Source organism: Myotis lucifugus, unplaced genomic scaffold (genome assembly GCF_000147115.1).
Source record: "Myotis lucifugus unplaced genomic scaffold, Myoluc2.0 scaffold_38, whole genome shotgun sequence".
In the NCBI taxonomy this organism is placed as follows: domain Eukaryota; kingdom Metazoa; phylum Chordata; class Mammalia; order Chiroptera; family Vespertilionidae; genus Myotis; species Myotis lucifugus.
In genome coordinates this window covers 6,289,429-6,310,128 of record NW_005871086.1, presented here as the reverse complement: position 1 = coordinate 6,310,128, position 20,700 = coordinate 6,289,429, and the positions used below count along the sequence as shown (strand labels likewise).

At 38.9% G+C, this 20,700-nt stretch overlaps 1 protein-coding gene across 10 annotated transcripts in view; it reads left to right on the top strand.

Annotated features, from left to right (window-relative positions):
* Window positions 1–20,700, top strand: part of MEIS2 (Meis homeobox 2) — a 201,489-nt gene that overhangs the window by 8,906 nt on the left and 171,883 nt on the right. For all 10 annotated transcript variants that reach the window (XM_006087498.3, XM_006087500.3, XM_006087497.3 and 7 more), the window contains one exon: window positions 8,285–8,399. In XM_006087498.3, coding sequence (XP_006087560.1) covers window positions 8,285–8,399 — 115 coding nt within the window. The remainder of the gene's footprint in view (window positions 1–8,284; window positions 8,400–20,700) is intronic.

Genomic DNA, 20,700 nt, shown 5'->3' with positions numbered 1-20,700 from the left:
ATATGTAGTTACAGACTTTAATTTTCAGCCTTTGTGTGGTATGGAAAGACTGCCTAAGGACCAAAGTTCGAACAGGAAAAGAAAAGAAAACCTGGGGCCCAGCTACCTGGTTCTGAGACAGTACAAATGCTATGTTGTTGAAAGCTCCTATGACTATCTGTACTCTTGACTTTTCCCGTCACGTTGGGGGAACACTTCGGGAGCTCTTTTGTATATTGAGTTTATTAACTGAAATTAAGCGGGTGCAGCAGCAGCCATGTCAGTTTATTTGCTGATATGTAGCCCCGAGATGGGTGGTTGTGGTTCATGAGGCATGACACTACCTTGGAAATATTTGTTGTTGTTGTTATTTATTTATTTATTTTCATTTTTCATGGCTTTCTCGTCCTAAACTCATATGCATTTTACACTATTGGGAGAGTGGGAAGGAACCTACTTACCTGGTTTGTAGAATGAGCTCTTCTCGTGTTATTTCTAGGAGTCTCGACTACTTGGTTTTCTAGAACAGTTTCATGGCAACTGTTTTTCAAGTGGATGTATAGATCTAGAACATGCTGATGTTTACATGAAAGAGATAAGATGAGCTAGAGACTGTTTATATAGAATACTGGCTGATAGACAAGGCCAATTTATGGAACTATTGCAATATTGAAATTACACTCAAGAAGGAAGTTGTACCTATACAAGGCCAATGCTTTAATAACTTAACAATCACCGTCTTTGGGTAAAAGGATCAACTGTAACATGTGTTGCTCCTCTGTCAGGCCCCTAATCAAGTAGATATGACAACTGATTTATTTTGAACCCATGAGGGCTTGCCACCTCATTGGGCATCAGAATTTAAAGCCTTTTATTTCCTAGAGATCTGAACTATAACATTCTTACTTTAGCCCCCTGCTATTTGTTTTGAAAGGAAGCAATAATTTGTTCCACCAGCGCACTGAGTGGGGAATGGTGAGGTTGCCACAGACTTGAATTTTATGCAGGAGGTGAGAGAAAACCTTGGAGGGTTTTCACCATTTCTGACACTTTCGTACCAGAGGTGTATTGATTGCATTCATTTCCAGGCCTCCCCCTACAAAGCGAATTCTCATGCTGCAGGCTCTTCTGCAAGCAGGACCTCCCTCAACCCCCCAGCCACAGAAAAAGGGAGAATGCCACAGAAGCACTACCTGAAAAGTAGTTCTAGTGGGACATTTTCAGCATGTTAATGTGCCCAATTTGAATCTCCAGGTTTATTTTTTCATTTGCTTTGATATGCATATTTAATACACTGCCCCAGGCTGGATCTCATTTGGTGCACACTGGTGCAGGGGTGATGATGAGCCACTTCAGAAGGACCGAATGTGTTGTTTTCTCTGTTTTATCTGTTGGCCCACTGTTCTGATCTACTGTGCTTCCTCGTGGTTTTATTTGCACATGAAATGCTGAGAGCATTTCAACTTATTGGCTATGAATAATGACAGCTAAAAAGAAGTGTAGTTTAATTTGTTGTGTGCCAAGGTTTCTCTTATGGAGGTGACAGTTTGTGACAGCTGTTTGACACCCCCAAAACACATACACCTCTATCCTTATTAAGTGGTATCAAGCTGTGTGTGTGTGTGTGTGTGTATGTGTGTGTGTGTGTGTTTAAGGAAGGAGTGGGCAAGGAGAGAGTGAAAGAGAGAAAAGAATATGTAATTCTGTGCGGTGGAAAGCAGACAGAGAAGCATTAGGAGCAAACTATTAGGTACCAGAATAGCTTTCAGTTTTCTTACTACAATTTTTGAAAATAGAAATGAATAAAAGTAATTATTATAAATATCTTAAAAGCAAATCTTTTGGGAAGACTTTTAAGAATGACCTTTATATATTATTACTTAGTAAATTGGGCTGTTGTCATGCTGATTTCACATTCCATAATTTTATATAAGTAATCTGATACAACATAGATGCATTAAAAGAATGTCTTATCTTCCATGTTACATTCAGTAAAGATTCTGAATTTTTAATTTATTATTGATACCTGCAAGATGGGCATAATGATAAAAGGGAGTTTGAAATTAAATAGAAAAATACAGTTTGCAACATTAGCTACTATTTTAATTTGTTTAATAAATTGATAATGAATTCTTTTATCTTCAATATAATAATGTATTTTATTTTATACTCATAACATAAGACTAATTGTTATAAGTAGGAATCAGCTATTAGAATGTTCTTTGGAATATTGGGGAGACAAAACTATGATGGTGAAAAGAATAGAGTTCTATTTTCCAGCTGCAGTTCATGTTAAGTTTCCCAGACATTCAGATTTATCATGTTTAAAATAAACATGTCAAGAAACAAATTCTTTTAAAAAAAAGTTTCAACTTGAAAACTCATGGTTTTCCTAGTCTGTAGTATTTCTGAATAATAGGTGATATCCATATTATCTACTTTACGTCATTTTAGGTCAAGTCTTTAGACCTAGTGCAGACAAATAAAAAGTATCTTTATGTTTACATATAAAGATATTACACATCTTTATACTGAGTTTATACCAGGAAATACATTTGTTTGAAGTACATTCTCTGAGCTAAACTCTATTTGCCTGAAGTACAGTTGTATTGTTATACCTAATCCATGTTCATAAGGAGCCACATTTTAGTTTTTGGACCAGTTAAGTTTAGGGAAGAATATACAACTGCATTTACCAACAGTTCGCGACAAATGCCTTAAAATGGACTGGCTCTGATAATATGACTAATAAAAGAAAAATATTTTAATTTTTATGTTGATAGCTGTAATTTAAGTGGAGAGATGCTGTTGTTGTCTTTTGCATCTCTAAACATGTCAGGTTTACTCAAGTCACTACAATGCTAATGATGGGTTAAGTCAGAGGGGAGAATTCCCAGAACCTTGTTCCTGATAGAATACAGGCAAGTGTCTTTAGAGAAATTCTTGTATTACCTGAGAAATTAGAGGGGAGTGGGCAGCGAGCAGAGGGATAGGCTTAAGTGATTGATCTATAGACTATCAAGAGGGAAATCATGGGATTTGAAATGAATATTAGTAATATTAAAGATTTATTTTATCAGCTAGTTTCTCCTTCCTAGTGTGGGACTACAGTGTGTTCTCTAAGCCTTTGGGATCTGCTCCGGGAAAGTTCTACCCCTCAGCCCTGTCCACCAACTCAGCGAGACACGGCTGAAGGCATGGGCTTCTGTTATTGCTGTTGCATAGTTTCTGGTGGTTGATAGCTTTTCTGTCGATTTCCCATGTTGAATAATTATATCATTTAAATCACTTAGGTTGTGCAGTTGGAGTCTGTTTTCAGTGTCACTGTGATGAGATGAAGTTAAACAAATATGCACTTGACAACCACAGGCATTCACTCTCAGATTAAAATTGTGATATTTTTCAAAATTCATTTTCTTATGGTTTTCAGACTGATACTCTATGGAATATTTCAACACAATTCAAAACTATAGGAGACATATTATAGTATGACATTACACCAACAATACAAGAAATGTCCACCTTCTCTAAAAGTTGCTCCATTAAATGGAGGAATCATTTGCAAAGAGTACTTGCTACTTAATACAGAGCTGCGCCTGTGTTAATTCCCAAAGCCTAACGGAGGGGTGGATGCGGGAGGATGAGGGAAAGACCTGGCTCTCTGTGCATTTTTACAGATTGAGTCCATGTTCTGAAAGCACACGCACTTCCCCTGAGTGCTTATGTCAACTTTAGAATAGCAAAGGGAAATTCCAACATTTTTCAAACCATACAATTGACATTTTAAAGTTTTGTAGCCTTGCATACCTTATGATAGGAGTCTTCATCCTATTTTTTAAAACATAATTTTTGCATAATGTCACTTAAGAGTGTGAACATCATAAAGTCATAGGAAATATGTTAATGGTTTCAATGATGTGTACTGATACAAGCATATCTTGCCTTTGTTGTTTAAACATATGTAGTCAAATTAGTTTGTGCTCTCCATTTGCATATATATATATATGTATATATATACATTACTTTCCACCTATGAACACATTCTGAATTGCTTTATTGTGTTTTCCAAGTTCATATATAACTTTTGACTCTGTATTATATGTTTTCATTGTGTAGGTTCTAGAAAATCAAATGTTATTTTAAATTAGTTTTAATAACAGAAATAAGAAGTGAAAGTGATCTCCGTGATCCCACCCGACTTCTTCATTTTAGAGAGAGAAAGGAAACAAGTCCCAGGAACGTAAAGAACGACACTTGCTCAAGTTCACATGATAAGTTAGAGGTGGCACCCGGAGTCTTCCTTCCGAGCTAAGGCTCTCTCCTAACCATAGCCATTGAGTCACCTTTTCACTTGGGGTCTGAGATGCTTCAGATTATTTTAGATAAAACCTGTGTGTACTATGCCTTCTTTTTTCTTTCTTGAAGCCTCATAACATTTCACTGACCCACTCAGTTTTTGAATTTATTTAGAAACCCTCATACACTGACTCCATCATCCCTTTGAGTGGAAGAACCATGATCTGTGTGCAGTTATTTAAACAGGAAAATATCACCAAGGTACCAGGACTTATTAAAGAGAACCCTAGGCAGGTCCCCTACAGAAATGCCATAGTGGTGTGAAATGTTACAGTTTCCACCATATCTGCAACCTCAACAAAAGAGGTGCGCATACAATTTGCTTCCTATGCCTGGAGACTCCTGTCCTCGCTCCACTCTTTTCTAGATTTAGCAAAATTCAATGATGGTGCTAAGTCAATTTTTTTAACTTTCAAGGGAGAAAACACTGGCAGAATTGTGTTTTCCAGGGAAAGCTGTGTGTAAATGAGAAACAGGAGAGCGGCAGAATGATCTCCTGTGGCCCCGCTCCTACAAGCTCTCCCCATCTTGTCTCCTGCTTTTATATTAATTACAACTTGCATTATCAGCTGTGAGTCTGTAGCCCAGCAAATAGGAAATACTGCCTCTGGAGACCCAGCTCCTTGTATCTATTTTCTATCTCCTTCATTGTGCTCCACTCGGTATTCACTGCCTTTCTCCTGCTAACACTGCTCTTTAACGCAATTACATAAGAGCAAGAAGAGTACCATATTTGACTCCCAATTATTAGAGCCACTGGGAATAGAAACATGTTCATTCCTTGCCCCCGGTGTCTTCCCGATACTTTTGGCTGAAGAACAGGACGTGTATTGTGGAATGCACATACCTGAATACTCACCCACACACATGCACACGGAAAGCATGTCTCTTTATTTTTCTACATACGTCATGTGTTTTACATGCTCTCGTATGCCACTTTGGTTTCAAGATTCACGAAACTCCTGCATATCATTTGGCAGAAAGCCAGGCCGTTATTCTTGAAGGATGTAAACTTGGAAACTAGATATCTAGGGAGGGAAAAGAAGAAGAAAGGAGTTGTGATATAAACAAATATTTCCATTTAAGAAAAAAAAAACCACCAAAAAACAGTGTTATGGGCAATGGATTACATTTTATCTGACCATGTACGTTATAATTTTTTTATGACCAAGGAGATAGCGATTTTTCATTGACCAGATTATCAATGTTTGTCTGGGTATACGGTCAGGTCACCATGGTGTAGCCCAGTACATCCAAGTTTAGGGCAACTCCTCAGCCTTGAAACCCCAGAGGGATTTAATCTGTCTTTCCTGCTGTCAAGTTGGATGAATATCATGGCGCACCTTCGGTTGTGTCCGTCTCTGAAACTAGATGCTAATACTTGAGATCCTCCATGGAAATAAACACCTGAGAGAGCAAAGAGGGGAGAGACGGGGGCATGTGGGTTAGATAGTGAACTTGAGCCGATCTCAGGTCTGGGCTGAAAACCAAAGACCCAACTCCCTTGGAGGAACCAGCTGCTCTTAAAGTAATATTTGCTTATGTCACTTACTTTTTACTCCTTTACCTTAGAAAACAGCTCCTCCAGAAAAACCACCGAAAGGAATAAACTGGACTATAAATGAATGAGGGCTGACTTTAAACTCAGTCCAGGTTTGACTGATAGGGACAAACCACTGCTTTCAGGTGCAGGGTGTCCTTCTGGGTGATCCCTTCAAATCACTCGTGTGCCCAAACAGAAAGCCTCCTTGAGCTTCATTTCAACGATTATCTAATAGCTATTGGATGACATTTGCCTTAAAACATAGTCGAGGTGTTAGTGGTTAATTATTGTAATTTTCATGAGGGGTAAGGAGCTTTTATAGCAGCCGGCTTAATAAAAAGCCTGCAGTGCATAAAATTAACATCACTTGCTGTGTACACTGTAAAGTTAAGCTTAGGTGAATGTGTTGCAGCTATTGTGTTTTCTAAAAGAAGCCTCTAGCCAGTGCTGTTGCAGGACTAAACTCACACCATGCTATTGTTTCTCTCTCTCTCTCTCTCTCTCTCTCTCTCTCTCTCTCTCTCTCTCTCTCCTTCCAGCTCTTTATCTGATTATCATCCAGCAAACAGCTGACACAAAGAGGCTACAAACCTTCAAGAGACACTATATTCTATTTATCTTTAGGTTGAAACTCTTGGAGTGGTTTCTAACTTATAAAAGAGAGATCACAGGCATGATTTTGTCTTAATATAGGAAGCAGAGACCCTTGGTTTTCATTTTATTCTACGCAATTTCATTTTCTAATCTATTTTCTAAAACATATCTTTATTTTAAAGATCTATACCTGCGCCGTATTTATAGTCACTAAATCTCTCCTTGGGGTTTTCACTTTGAATCAATTGCATGCCTGATGGCGATGCCAGTAGCATTATTTGAGATAGATGTTATTAATCTATAGAGCTTTGGGTCATTTCAAAGCTCTATAGCTTATTTATCAAAAATGCTAAATATTAATCTGCAATCAGTTTGTAGCATAAGTGCACATAAGTGTTTTTTTCGGTTGTTGTTCCAAGTAAGACTAGTCCTCTATTTGGTCTCAGCTTGGCTTTAAATTTTATTTTGGTAAGATTTTAAGTTCTATATGTACATTATAGAGTTGATGTCGAGGAAAATGATAGACTGATTCTTTTTCTGGATAAACTATATATACTGACAACACTGCAAGATTGCTTTCAGATGGTCAAAATGTTTGCCTGTTGCCTATAAGCAAGTTGGTCTGTCTGAATCCTTACCAATTCTTGTAAGAAGAAATGGTGTACTTTCAGAGATTGATGTTGTTGTTTTTTATTTTTCCCCTCAAAGAATCCTCCTGCCCCAGAATTTACTTGCCAGTAAGTCTGTGAGCTTAGCTGAAGTCCCTGCATACAGGTGACAAGTGCACAGCGCTGGCCTATGGGTGGTGTGTTTCACGTGCTGTTCCTATGGGGACATTTCTGCCAGAGGAAATTCCATCTCTTGCCTGCCTTCATGTGGTGCTGATAAAGTCCTTCCTGTACATTAGAATTCCTGTTTTCCTTTAAGCAGCAGCCGGGTATTGGGAATGATCAGGAAAGGGGAGGAGGGCCAGGGGAAGAATACACTCAGCGAAGTGGCATGAGCTATAGCTGGGTCTGCCCGCATGTCCTTGGAAACAAGTAGTGTTCTCCCAGCAAAGAGCCCCGCTCTGCGAATTGAAGCTCCCCTGGAGCTCACGGGCAAGGCCTGTCGGGTTTATTAGATAGCTGATGGTTCATAGTTGTTTCGCTTTTTTCTTGCTGTTTGTGCAAATTAAAGCAGAACTGATCATATATTAGGTACTGATGCCATGATTAATATCACTGGGTCTGTTGGTTGTATAATCAGTTGATGACAATTGTGAGGGTTTGGTCAGGCTGTTTTAGGGCAATGCATTTGAAAGGTGTGAAGAGCTGTCTCCTACACTCTTGAGTTTTTTGTTTTGTTTTGTTTTTTAAGGGACTCACTGAGTTTTGTAGATGGTAAATGTTCTGAAGTATTTAGCAAACAAGAGCGTTGGGACCTATTTCATGGAAGAGTATGCCCTAATTAAGATGGCAAGAGGAAATGACTTTTAGGTTTTTAAGTAAGCTTTTTTTCCTCCTAACTTTAAAAATTAACTTTATTCAGGCACAATTTGTATGTGATAAAAATGTACCCATTTTAAGTGTCTGTCAATTTGTCTTAACAAATGTGTACATTGATGTGATCATGACCTCATCAAGGTTCCAGAGCATCTTTTTGGTACCTATTGCTGAAAAGACAACATACTGTAGCATGGCATCTATAGATGCCTAATTCCACAAATACTAATATGTACACATTTTGTCTCTCTCTGTACCTCTCTTCTTGGTTCCTCATCTATGGCTGACATGGTAACTGTGGACACATTTCTTGGAATCCTGACATCAGAATCCTGCATCTTGGCGAGATCACGATGACGCAACCTCCACCCACTCAGCAGGCACCCCAGGGCCCTCCAGCGGGGGTCATGCTTCCCAGAGTGGAGACAACAGCAGTGAGCAAGGTAAAAGGTCAAGCATTTTCCTTGTGCAAAGTAGGCATGACTAAAATAACTTCAATATTTTATGACTTCAGTACATCTGCCTCCCTGTAAACAAGAGGATGGCAGGTTAGGGAGCATAATCAGCTGCTATTTAGGAGACTACTTAGTATTTCCTCTCTTTAACTTACATTACTTAAGAAAAATCAAAATGAGGTGTCTGGTCTTTAAGTAGGCATTGCACTAACAATTGATTAGTTCTGCCAATTCTTTTACAAATTTGGTTATCTACACTTCTGTGTGTGCAGAAATAGAATGATGAGCTCCTTTGCAGCTAGGTGCAGTAGTTTTAATTATGCTATAAACACTATCTTTTGTTTGTAATACCCACTGTAAGAGTTCTCTATAATCAAGCATTAATGCATCTAAAGCACAGAAAATGCAACAATCCGTTCTTTTTAGCTCCAGAAGTCCTGCACGAATTTTATATGGAATCTTATCTTGGGAATACGGGTTTTGAAATTCTTAGACGTTTATTTGTTTCCATTCAGCGGTCATGGCGACTTTTGTCACAAGTCCTAAAAATTACAATAATCAGAGGGCAAAGGGGACATGAAGTGCAGGTGACAAGGAAGCCTGGTGTAATTTGGAATAAATTTTACCATTTAAAACTCGCCTATTGCACAAAGAGCAATTATATGTTAATAGGGCTGACTCTTCTATGGCTAAAATGATAATTTAAAGGAAGATGCATTACTGAATGTGGTCCAGAAAAGTGTATAGATTTTACTTTTTAATATTTTACATTATCTGGTATCTGATCTCCTAGCTCTATTTCATCTCTATTATGACTGTGTTTATAGCCACAATATTTAAGTATTAGACAGTCTTCAAAGTAGAGGACAGTTTAACAGCTTGAGCTATGGTCATATATGCCCTTTACAAGAAGGTTGGTGATGTAGGGTGAGTGCCTTCACTCTTCCAAATTTCTGGCCATGGATTTTGGATTCCTGGTATTCCGGAAGAGTCTAGGAAATGTCCCTTCTAGGATGTCGTTAACTTGAGAATGGGTCCAAATTAGAATCTAGGTTTATGCAAGTTGCAACTGACACAGAAATGAATACTGTCAGGTGATAAATTGTGGAAGAACTTGTGAGTCATATGTATGGAGGCTATATGTACTGTTTTTATTGGACCAGGTAGATTGTATGTAAGACAACTAAACTATATGGCATTTTGAAGGTGACATGTGTGTAAACTCAATGACTCTGCAATGCAGTGGCTTAATTGTAGTTCTGTGTCATGGTGATGGACTGACTTCTCAATGTGGTTAAATCTGGAAAGCTTTCTATGACTCCACCCTCCCTACCACCCCAAATTGCTGCCACAGAGAGGGGGAAATGTATCTATTAATAAAAACAAAACACGCTCAACACTGTGCAAAAGAGGGGGAAAGGAGAAGCAGACTTAATGGTCTAATGAGGCTATCTTCCAAAGACTTGTTGTGTGTGAGGCTCGCTTTGACCTTTCACTTCGCGCAGGAGCTCAGCGCTTCATTTTTCACATTCTTGCAATTACGTTAACGCTTCAAGCATTTCTGACTCCAAGTCAGCTAGCAACACCAGGCATAACTCAACACTGTGAGTTTTTCTCCTCTCTGTAGATTCATTAACAGGTCACTGAGGTCCCAACTGAAATCTAAAACTGACTGGTTCTGTTGGGTTGGTTGAGTTATGGCCAAGGGAGATAGCAGGAAGGGGCCAGAGACAAAGGGAGGGGGAGAGAGAAGACCCGGGGTTTGGAGCAGGGAACAGTTGCAGTAACGGGCACGGCATGGAGTTTTGTCATTTGGGTTAGTTTTGTTGTTGTTTTGGTCAAGAAAGAGAAAACCTCTGAGACCAACACACTGGCTAAAAACAATATACACACACCTCTATGTTGTGGGGAGCTGTACCCACTTATGCAATGTTGAAGGATTTGATCCCTGCAGGATTTTGCTTCTTTAACCATATCTCTGTGGGATTCAAGAATGGACATGGTAACTTATGTGAATGAGTACTAAGAAGTCAGTCATTTTACATATTAAAATGTAAGGGACAAAAGAACTTATGATTCCTATAAAATGGAGGATGTTTTGACATGGAGACTTTCTTACCTGGCTTCCCACATCAGTGGTTCCAAAACACAGGTTTAAGGGTATTCTGATTTTTACAGTCGACCCTAAATTTTGAAGGCCAGACCCCAGCGTATTTTGTCATGCCCATGCCCTTATTAGTCTTTTAAACATGTTTTCAAGACATTTTTATATTTTGTCCCACTGAATTGTCCAGAGTAGCTTTCTGTGGGAAAGATTAATTATCTGCTTCAGGGCAAAGTCAACAGAGATATTGACTAAATCGCATATGCTTATCCCAGGTTAAATCTTAGGGTTGATGTATAATGGAAAACCTAAGAGGGAAATTTATGTTCTTAGTATTAAAGATATTATAATATTACATTAGAAACCAAGTTTATGGTTTAGAAAAGAGTTTTTCTTACGTATTCAGAATTTATTAGCACAACAGGCATATGGAAAACTGTAAAATGATTCAGTTTCAAAACAAATTATGATAAACAGAAAAAATAGGGATGAATTGTAGTAAATACAGTGTTTTCCTACACATTTTTAATTAAACTTTAATAGCCATATGCTATAAAACAATACATGCATGTATGTTGCTTTATAATTTTTGCGAATATTTTTACTAAAATGATTCATACAAATTTTTTACTTTGGAATGTAAAAATACCTCATTTTATGACTTGATAGTGAAAGAGCTACAGTTACACAGGTGAAAGGTCATCTTTTCCTCCCTAGTGTTTGTGCAACAAACCGAAAGGAGGAAAAAAAATCAGATTTTTTAAAACTTCTAAGAAACAAACTTGGTAAAATGTAAAACTGACTCTACTGTGTCTTTCAAACAGCACAAGCCTAGCAGTAAACTATATAAATATGAACCAGACTTTTATTCACTCTGGTTTCTTTTGCTCAGAGCAGCCAAAGGGAGGGAGTCTGCTTGATAGTCATTTTAGAAGGAAGAAAGAAATCTGTTTTTTCGGGGGCAGATTTAGGGTGCAGACTAGTGGCTCTGTGGAAGTCACTGGCCCTCTTTGTATCTGGCTTCCCCTCAGTAAAATGGGGCTTGATAATCAGGCTTGGGGTCCCTCACTCTGTACCTGCTGAGTCAAAAGCTGCTTTGTATTTCATTGTGTGTTTTGCCAGAGTAAAGACTAGGAAGCAGCCCCCTTGTTCACAGAGCACTTTGAGAGCCTTAGATGAAAGGCACAATATATGTACAAGTATTATTATTATTGATGGGTTTGTGTAACTCCCATTAACGCTGATGGGAGTTACGCATGTGAATTGGCAAGAGAATAGACCCCTCAGTGTTTAGAGCACATGAAATTTACATTTTTTCCAGTGCTGTAATTGAGATGTTGACAAATTGGAGAATATTGATGAGCCTTTGTTTTAAGTATTCCGTGCCAAGTTTGTTTTATTTTTCCTGGTTTGAACAATGGTATGGGTTCAGCAGCAATGAATAAAAAGGGTAGAGTAAAGATAACTTGGTGTTTCAATATTTTGATGTGCCAATATGAAATGAATTGTCTTAGGCAAATGGAATATGCTGTTTTAATCATTAGCTATGCATGAAAGAAAAATTGATGTTGACATCTTTGCTGTAAAATCGTTGTAATGGGGCCTTCCTTACAATTCATTTTTGTAAAATTCATTTTGTACATTTTGCAGCAATTGAACAATCCCTGCACTGTGAATAGGCAGGATTCCCAGAAATACCGAGACAGTTGGCCCAGTAACTGCTGAGCTCACACTGCACACCACACGCACGTTAACCATACTGTTGCCAGACCCAGTTTAACCTAAATGCATTCGTCTTCTCTAATCTTTCAGGACATGGGGCTGCACAAGCCAGCACAGTTCCTCCCAGTGCTGCCACCTGCCAAACCTCTCTCTTGATGTCCCTATCTCTCATCCTGGCAGTGAGACTAGAATTCCATTGCTAGATACTTATTCATTTATTATCCAGTTCTTTAGCCATCATGGTGTCGAAACCTAAAAATACCCCCTGTATATTGGATGTAAGTATTTATAGATAAGCAAACATCTAAAATAGTCTTACATTTCTGAGTTTATAATATATGCGATAGTTATGAAATAGTATTCTCCCCCACCAACATATTCCAGTTATATTTACACAAGTTGGGGGGGTGTATTTCAAACCTACTTACGGTGGTCCTGAATATATTCTACTGGAATTTCTTATTCAGTCTAGGAAAACTCTGTCAACGGAATGTTTTCATAGTGGCGGCAATCTCTTTAAAATAACCCTAAATACAATATGACAGATGCCATCTGGCATAATCTTTTGCTAGTTGCTTTTAACTTCTATTTTTCCTGGAGCTAAGTTCATCCGAAACTGGTCACTTACTGTTACAATAAATGCAATGACATTTCTTTTCCTTCCTGTTCTTTTAATTGTATAGAAAATTCTCTGAGAATGTAATTGAAAGTTGATCATTGCCATAGAAGGAACTGCTGTATATAGAATATGTATGTTTCATTTTCATTCTCCCCCCCCCCAAAAAAAAAATAATGTCAAAAATATAGCATCCTTTAAACACCAGCAAACATTCAAATAATTCCTGTTGATTTTCTTAGGACTTTAAAAAATAGTAACCATTAGAAATAAAATAAAACTCTTCTAATAAATAAATGCTCTAGGAACATGTAATGGTGCCCATAAATGCTTAAAAGCTTTCTGTAATTGCTGTTAATTTTGAGTAATTTCTTCCTATATGTATCAACTTACTTGAAAAACCCAGAGTTGGGATTTCTATATATTTTTTTTTAACTTAGTCATGTAAAGGGATGTCTCCTGGTGCCAGTTAGAGTTTAATTTAGAGTAGTAATTAAACTTGAATACTGCCTCATAAACAAAAGATAAACAATAAACCAGCCACATTCCCTGCTGTTTCATAGCTTTCTTTCCCAGATGTTTTAGCCTGATAATTTTTACACAGTGAACTACCTAACATGGAGTTTTGTGGACAGAGGTTGAGAGTGAGGGTTTTTGGTGTGTTTTTTTTTAAACCTCTTTTTTCCCTCCAAAAAGCAAGATGCAGAGGATTTTTCCACTACTTAGATTTTTTTTAAAATTCTGATAAAATAAATACTTAATGCAGATGTGCTTTAAAGATAACTCTATTTCTTTTTCTAAGATATCGTTTATTTATTTTTTCTTCAAAACTAATCTTGTCATGAGTGTCTTTTACACTTATAAAGAGGAACATACTTTTATTTAAGTAAAATTTGATAAGTCAGAAAAAGAAAAGCTTGACAAGGCACAGTTTTCCTTCCCTTTCCCCTGCTTTCCACCCCATGCGTCCTCCCCCAAGACCCACGGTGCTCTACGCGGTACTCTTCCTTGGGTGCCAAGGGTTTCTCTGTCCAGCTCTGGAACCTTCCACCGTCAGCCATGATCTTTCTAATTGTCAGGTACTAGTCGGCCGTTCAATGCAGAAGCCATGTTATTTTCACTGGGTGGGGTAATTACTGAAAGCTGAGAATAGCTGCACTAAAGACAGAGGGATACTTTCATGATCCCATTAGCATAAGAGTGGGTAAATTATTCATGCCAAGTGAGGATTCTATGGGGAAAAGTATAGTTAATGCACATAGTTTTTAAATGTATCCCTTTCTGCTCTGAGACTAAATTCTTGTTGGAATCAGTTCTCAGACATTTACGGGAAAGCTCTGGTGGCGTGTTAGACGCAGTTCATCTCTCTCTGTTTGCGGCGCTCTCAACAGAGACCATCTGGCAAAGATCCAAAAGGTGATTAAACAAAATGATCAGCTCTTGTTGCTGTGTTACATGTCCAATACTCCGGATTAAAAAACATGACCCACGACAGTCAAGCTCATGTCATGCCTCGCCTCCTCCCCCCTCCCGTTTCCGTATAAGAATTCAGATGGCCCACAAATGTGTGTGCCATCTTTGTGTCCTTATGGCCCATAATCATGAACAGGTTGTGCAAATGGCTCTTTCTGTAGCACTGTCTGTTCCAGCAGCATAGAAGCATTTCATATTAATTGGGTCAGTCTAATATTCATATTGACATGGGGAAAAATTACTAAAATTTATTCTTATAGCAGACAATGAATATGTGTGCTTTCTGCCATGAGGGAAGTGAAATCTGACAACTGGCTTGTGCAACTGATTAATTTTTCTTAAAACTGGAGAAAATCAAAGCATGAAAAACTGTCATTCTCTGAAAACAGTGCACAACCCTTTGTAACTAAACAAAATGGATTGGGTTGGGGGGCTTTGGAGGAGCTTGTGGAAAGGAGCTCTGGTTTTAACACCATAATCAGGGATGAATTTACAGTGCCATTCAGAGTCCTCCTCCCTCCCCATAAACAAGCTGATAATCACAGGGAAGCTGACTTCCAATTAGCCCTTCCTTCCCTCACACACGGATCAGGGTGTTTATATGTCCTCCTGAAGCTCTGATATGTCACTACTGAGTTGATACAGCTCATGTCACATTCAAAAGTTGGGAAATAAAATGTTTTCTTATGAGGAAATCCTGCTAATAATAAGCAAGGTAATTTTCAACCCATCATTTCACGATTGAGCGAAGGTAAAAATGCCAAGATTTGTGACTAAGGGACAGATGTATCTTATCTTTGAGGTTTTACACCAAATGCCAAGTAGAAATATAAATTGAACAAACCAGACATTGTGAGGAAGCGATCGAAGAAATATTGAGATGAAATCTTGGAATGAACTATATATGTATATTTATAACAATGCTGCGCATTGCTCACATTTGCATACGCCGGGACTCCGATTTTATGAAGGGGCAGTTTCATGTCTGTTAGTTAAGGCACACAAAATACAAGACTATTAGCTTATCCAGAGACGATGCTTGGCCAGTGAACGTTGTGGGAATAGTCTATGACTGATACTGTAGGCTGAATTGGAGTGCAAATGTCAAGACAAGATAAAGAATAAAGCAAAAGGGAAAAAAATTCTTAAAAACCACTTTAAAACATCATCAGTCCTTGACAGCTCTCCTTTCAAGGGAGGGTAAGCAGTAGGTTAGAAACACAGGCAGGCGCAGTTCTCGGTGAGGGGAAGTGAGGTTCCCCTGGAGTCAGTGCAGTGTGGCAGATGAAAGCGACTTGCATAGCCTTGGGGGTCTTAAGGCTATTATAGGGCAACTCATGCTCTGTTATCATGCTGATTTTTCAATTGATTTTTGGCTGAACAGTACTTGTTGAAGCCCTCCAGAGCATCAAACGCAGCCTGGTGTTGCTATACATTGTAATACACGTGTTCTATTTTCCCCTTCATTGTCTTCCCTTCGCTTCGGAAGAATAGTCTACACTGACGCCATGTTATTATTTCCCCCTTCCTCTTTCTTTCTGTTTCTACCCTCAGAGAGTTTCTTGACATTCTTACTGGTGTTTCTTTGGGGGATGGGTAGTGGGAGAATAACTTTTTATTGATCTTGCTAGGCTGACATTTGTTTTTAATTTGGCCTCTAAAAATATTTTGATGTCACAGCAGACAGTAATATAAACCATTTTTATCTACTAAATTTGTCTCTCGGTAGTCTTGAGCTACCCACTTTCTTTCTAATGACCAAGAAAATACTATGGGATTTCGCTAAAATCTAGTTTCTCATTAAAATGAAAGTGACCCATTTCATTCTACAGGGCTGGGCCAAAGTACTTTTATAGTTGATGGATGAAAATTAATTCAATAATTAATAAATAATAATACAAGAATTAACTCTGGGTTTCATGTACTCACAGCTATAAAGCTATTTTGGCCCCACCCTGTCTGTCGTGATAGGGTCCCTCAGTTTGCTGGGGAGAAGGGGGGGGTAATGGAGGCAGACCTAGAGGAAGGGTGTCCCTGCCTCTCCTTTGCCTAGGGCACTCTTTCGTCATCTCCGGAAGCCTTCCTGATTTGCCCAAATAGAGGACAGTGTCCCCTTTTCTGTATCCTGGCACTTTCTACCTCCATCTTTCACATTCTGTGTTGTAATTATTTGGTTCTGGATTGCTCTCACGTCTTTTCCAAAGCAGGGATAGTCACTTATTCAACTCTCTAGCAATAGTAGGTCCACTTTTGAATCAATTAACAAAACCCACAGATTTCACTTTTTTCTCTTTTTAAGGTGGACAAACTGATCAAAACTTTGCACCTATGTACTCTGATGTGCCCCACAACATAGACAAACTATTTTGAACATATTGATACATTCAATCTCATCCCATTACATCCTTAAGAGATACTAAAAAAATAGTCTGGCTGGCATGGCTCAGTGGTTGAGCATCGACCTATGAACCAGGAGGTCACGGTTTGATTCCCGGTCAAGGCACATGCCCGGATTCCTGGCTCATTCCCCAGTGGGGAGTGTGCAGGAGGCAGTCAATCAGTGATTCTCTCTCATCATTGATGTTTCTATCTCTCCCTCTCCCTTCCTCTCTGAAATCAATAAAAATATATTTAAAAATAGATAATAAAATATTTCCTTTTACTGAAATTTTGCTGTATACCACACTACCTTAAATAAGCTAATGGACCACCAACTCAGACTTAGAATTCTTTTGGTAATAGGTAGGTTCTTAAATTTTAGATTCTTATTGTAAGTAGTGTTTGTCTTATTTGTCCTTTAATGATGTCTTAAATTATGTACATATGGCCAGAATTTGGAGATGGGATTTTTTAATGATGCTATCTCTACCAAAAAAAGTAGGTAGATATGTTTTTTAATATAATGGCAAGCCTACTAAGGAAAATTGCTTAATGTGGCAGTTTCCTATGATGAACTCAGAGTCCATTTTGCTTGTACTGCTTGTTTAGGATGAGAATGACCTTGGGGGAAGTCATTGGTCTTCACACACAGGTAGTCTGGAAGTAATTCGTGAATTTTTAGGCCCCACATGCTTTTGTTGATTTCCTACATATGTCCTTTAGTTGTTTCATAGTTTGCTTTTGAGTAAGTATAATTATTTTGGGTGACGCAAGCAAAACCTTGTAGTGAGCTCTTTTTCATCTGCTTGGGGTTCTGTTCAGAATCTTGGACTGTGAGTCAAGAGGCCTGCAGAGGGCACAGACTGAGGAGGCAGAGGCATGGGTTCAAATCCCAATTTGACCCAGTCTCTGCCAGATTTAGTTTCTACATCTGCAGAGTGGGGGAAAGCCTGCATGTGCTGGAGATTCCATCAAGTAAGAGTCCATAACATCGCCTGGAACCAGCCACTGTTCGTTCCTTTATTCCGTTGTCCTTCTGTCCTGTGCTGACACTGATTCGCTCCATGGCCTTGGATGAGTCTCTTAATCTCTTTGGACTTTTGCTTACCTGTGAAAAGGACTGAATTTGGTGATCTTTCCATTCAAGCTCCAGGAATTTGATGTTTACATTCATGGGCCATAATATTTTTCTATTTGTACTTACTCTTTGTTAACATATTTTTTTTTTAATTTAGAGCTATACTAGGAGCAATTTTAGTTCCCTGATTTTATAGTCTAGTTATAACATGTAGTGAAATAACATTTTTTTTTGTTTCTTGCTTTTGTTTACAATGAGAGCTTTTTCTTTTCTTGGTTCCCAGTTCATTTTCCAGGGATCGTAGAATGTCACAATTCAGGCATAGGGCACTTCAGGTGATGCCTTAATATCAACCACTGTTCAGCCAGATAGGAATGAGGGGTATTTTGTAAATACAGAGCAACTTTTCCATTATCATTATCTAATCAATTAGACCCTCCCGGTGTGGGAATGTCTATACTTCACAAGAACACTAAATGCTGATCATTACAGAGGCTGAGACTAGATCCTTTCCTGAAATGTATTCCAAACAACTTCACAAAAATCTAAAAGGATTTTCAGGAGAAACTTACACCAGTTCAGTATATTTTACTGGGTTCTAATTCTTTTTAGGCTGATAATTCCCTTCAGTCAGTAGAATATTTGCTTCATCAAAACACTTATTCCTTAACCCTCACCACCAGTTAGAGGTGTTACTGTTGCCTCAAAACCAAGAATTCATTTTTTTAAGTTTGAAGATTTTCAAAAGTAGATGAGGAGTGTAAAATTTCATATTTCTCCTTCCAACTAACATTTGTAATAAATGCCATCCACTAAAATAAAACCTCCAAAGTTTCTATATACTAAATGTGAATGAGGAAGAAAAGCTGATAAATCCTGGATTATTGAAAGCCTGTTGAATCTGCCTCGTGGGTATCTTTTCATGGCATAGTGTTGCGCATTGGGGCAGATATGTAGGTACACATACCTGTCTGGAGGGCAGAAGCCCTCAATCTTTCAAGACATCTAAGTGTATGCTGCTTAAATTCAATACACAAAGATATTCACTGAGCAAGGCACCCTGGGAATAAAAACATAGAAATTACACGGGTCCCTGCCTTCAGTAGTTTACCATCACCCAGGAGGTGGGGGCACCATGGCATGTCTATACCTAACTCTTATGCAAGATAGATATTCATTTTGGGGGATGCTCCGAGGAAGACTTGTTGACATGGAGGCGGCGTGGTGTAGAGAGAATGGCAGCTTTGGAAGCAGGGGGCTCTGAACGCTCATCCTCGCCCGGCCACTTCTAAGCGGCAGTCTTTACACGTTTCTTCACCTGTAAACTGGGAATAATAATTATGTCATAGGATAGTTGTTAGGATTAAGTAAACATCGGCTTTTAAAAAGTCCAGGTTGATGACTACGTGGAATCCCCCAAATATGCTCTTCCTTCAACATTTATTGACCACCTGATTAGTGCCAAGCACTGTCCTAGGTGCTAGTGATATAAAGTGAATAAGGTGCGGCCCGTATTTTCTTTATATGCTTTAGTAACGCAGAAATGTAAACAACTAAACATGCATGCTTCTGATGCTGCATCTAACATGTAAGTGTAAAGTGTTTCAGAAGAGGGAGTGATGAATTCTGTCTGAAATATGCTTGGAAGGCTTCACAGAATTGGTGAGATTTTACAAGGTTTTGGTGGCTTTCGGTGGGTGTTTTCAGGTGGACATGGTAGGGAGGGATGGGGCGCACATGGGACAACCAACGTGAGGGCCCAGAAGTGTGAAGCAACATGGTATGTGCAGAGCAACAACCAGATCATTACAGCTGCTTGTGCGAGAGAATGTGAGCTGGGAAGGGTGGCGGGAGAGGCAAGTAGGGGCTGATGTGAAGATCCTCCTTTACCACAGTAAGAGGCTTATACCTAATCCTGTGGAGCACTGTTTACCAAACGTTCCTGGGGATGAGTTGCTCCTAAGGGGCGTGTAAATACAGAGTCCCAGGCCGACCGCAGATACTCAGGATCAGGGTCTCCATGGGCAGTCCTGGGAGCCTGAATTTTTAATCCATGCCCCAGGGAAACCCTGCTCTGGGATGAGGGGAACACATTCAAGGAATTTAAGCAAAAGGGGTTCATGATGAAGTTTACATTTTTTTAAAAGCCCTTTTAGATTGTGGAGAATACATTGGAAGGAAACAAGACTAACAATAGGATATGGGTTAATACTGCAGAAGACAGGTGAGGGCTGCATTAAGGCAGTGGCAGTAGAGATGGGGGGGAGCAGACTGATAGAGAGATGACATGTGGGAAGAAGGGAAGGGGACAGAGTTTAAAATAACATGCAAGCCTTTCCCTTGGTACAGGTGCTGCAGTCTAGTTTTCTTTTTCCCCTGCCATGAGTTTTAAAGTGTGGACATTGGTCAACCAGTGGAGAAGAGGGGAAAGAATGTTCTGTTTGCACATGGATAGTTGTTGAAGTGGAAATTCTGATGCACGTTGGGTGAATAATGACTCTTTTGGGGGCAAAGCTCTGTATTTCTACCCCTTGCAGACTTCAAATGCACATTAGCAAATTAGAGGATCTGAAAATTCCTGGGCAGTGTAGCACAGTGGTTAAAGATGTGGCCTTTGGCGTTGTCCTGCCTGCCTTTAAATCCTCAGATCTGTCACCTGTCAGGGGCAAGTCTCCAACCCTCAGCATTGCATCTGCAAAAGGGGAGTAATAAATAATATCTAATCTGAACTGATTTGGGGGATAGGGATTAAATGCCATGCTTTACATAAAATGACAGTGATTTTTGTGCTTGGTTCATAGGAAATAAAACATTAAAAATATTGGTTTGATAATTGCCTTTAAAATAGCTTTTTTTTCTCCTGTTAAAAAAAATAGCTTGAGAACTAACCCCATTAATTGGCATCATGATGAATCAC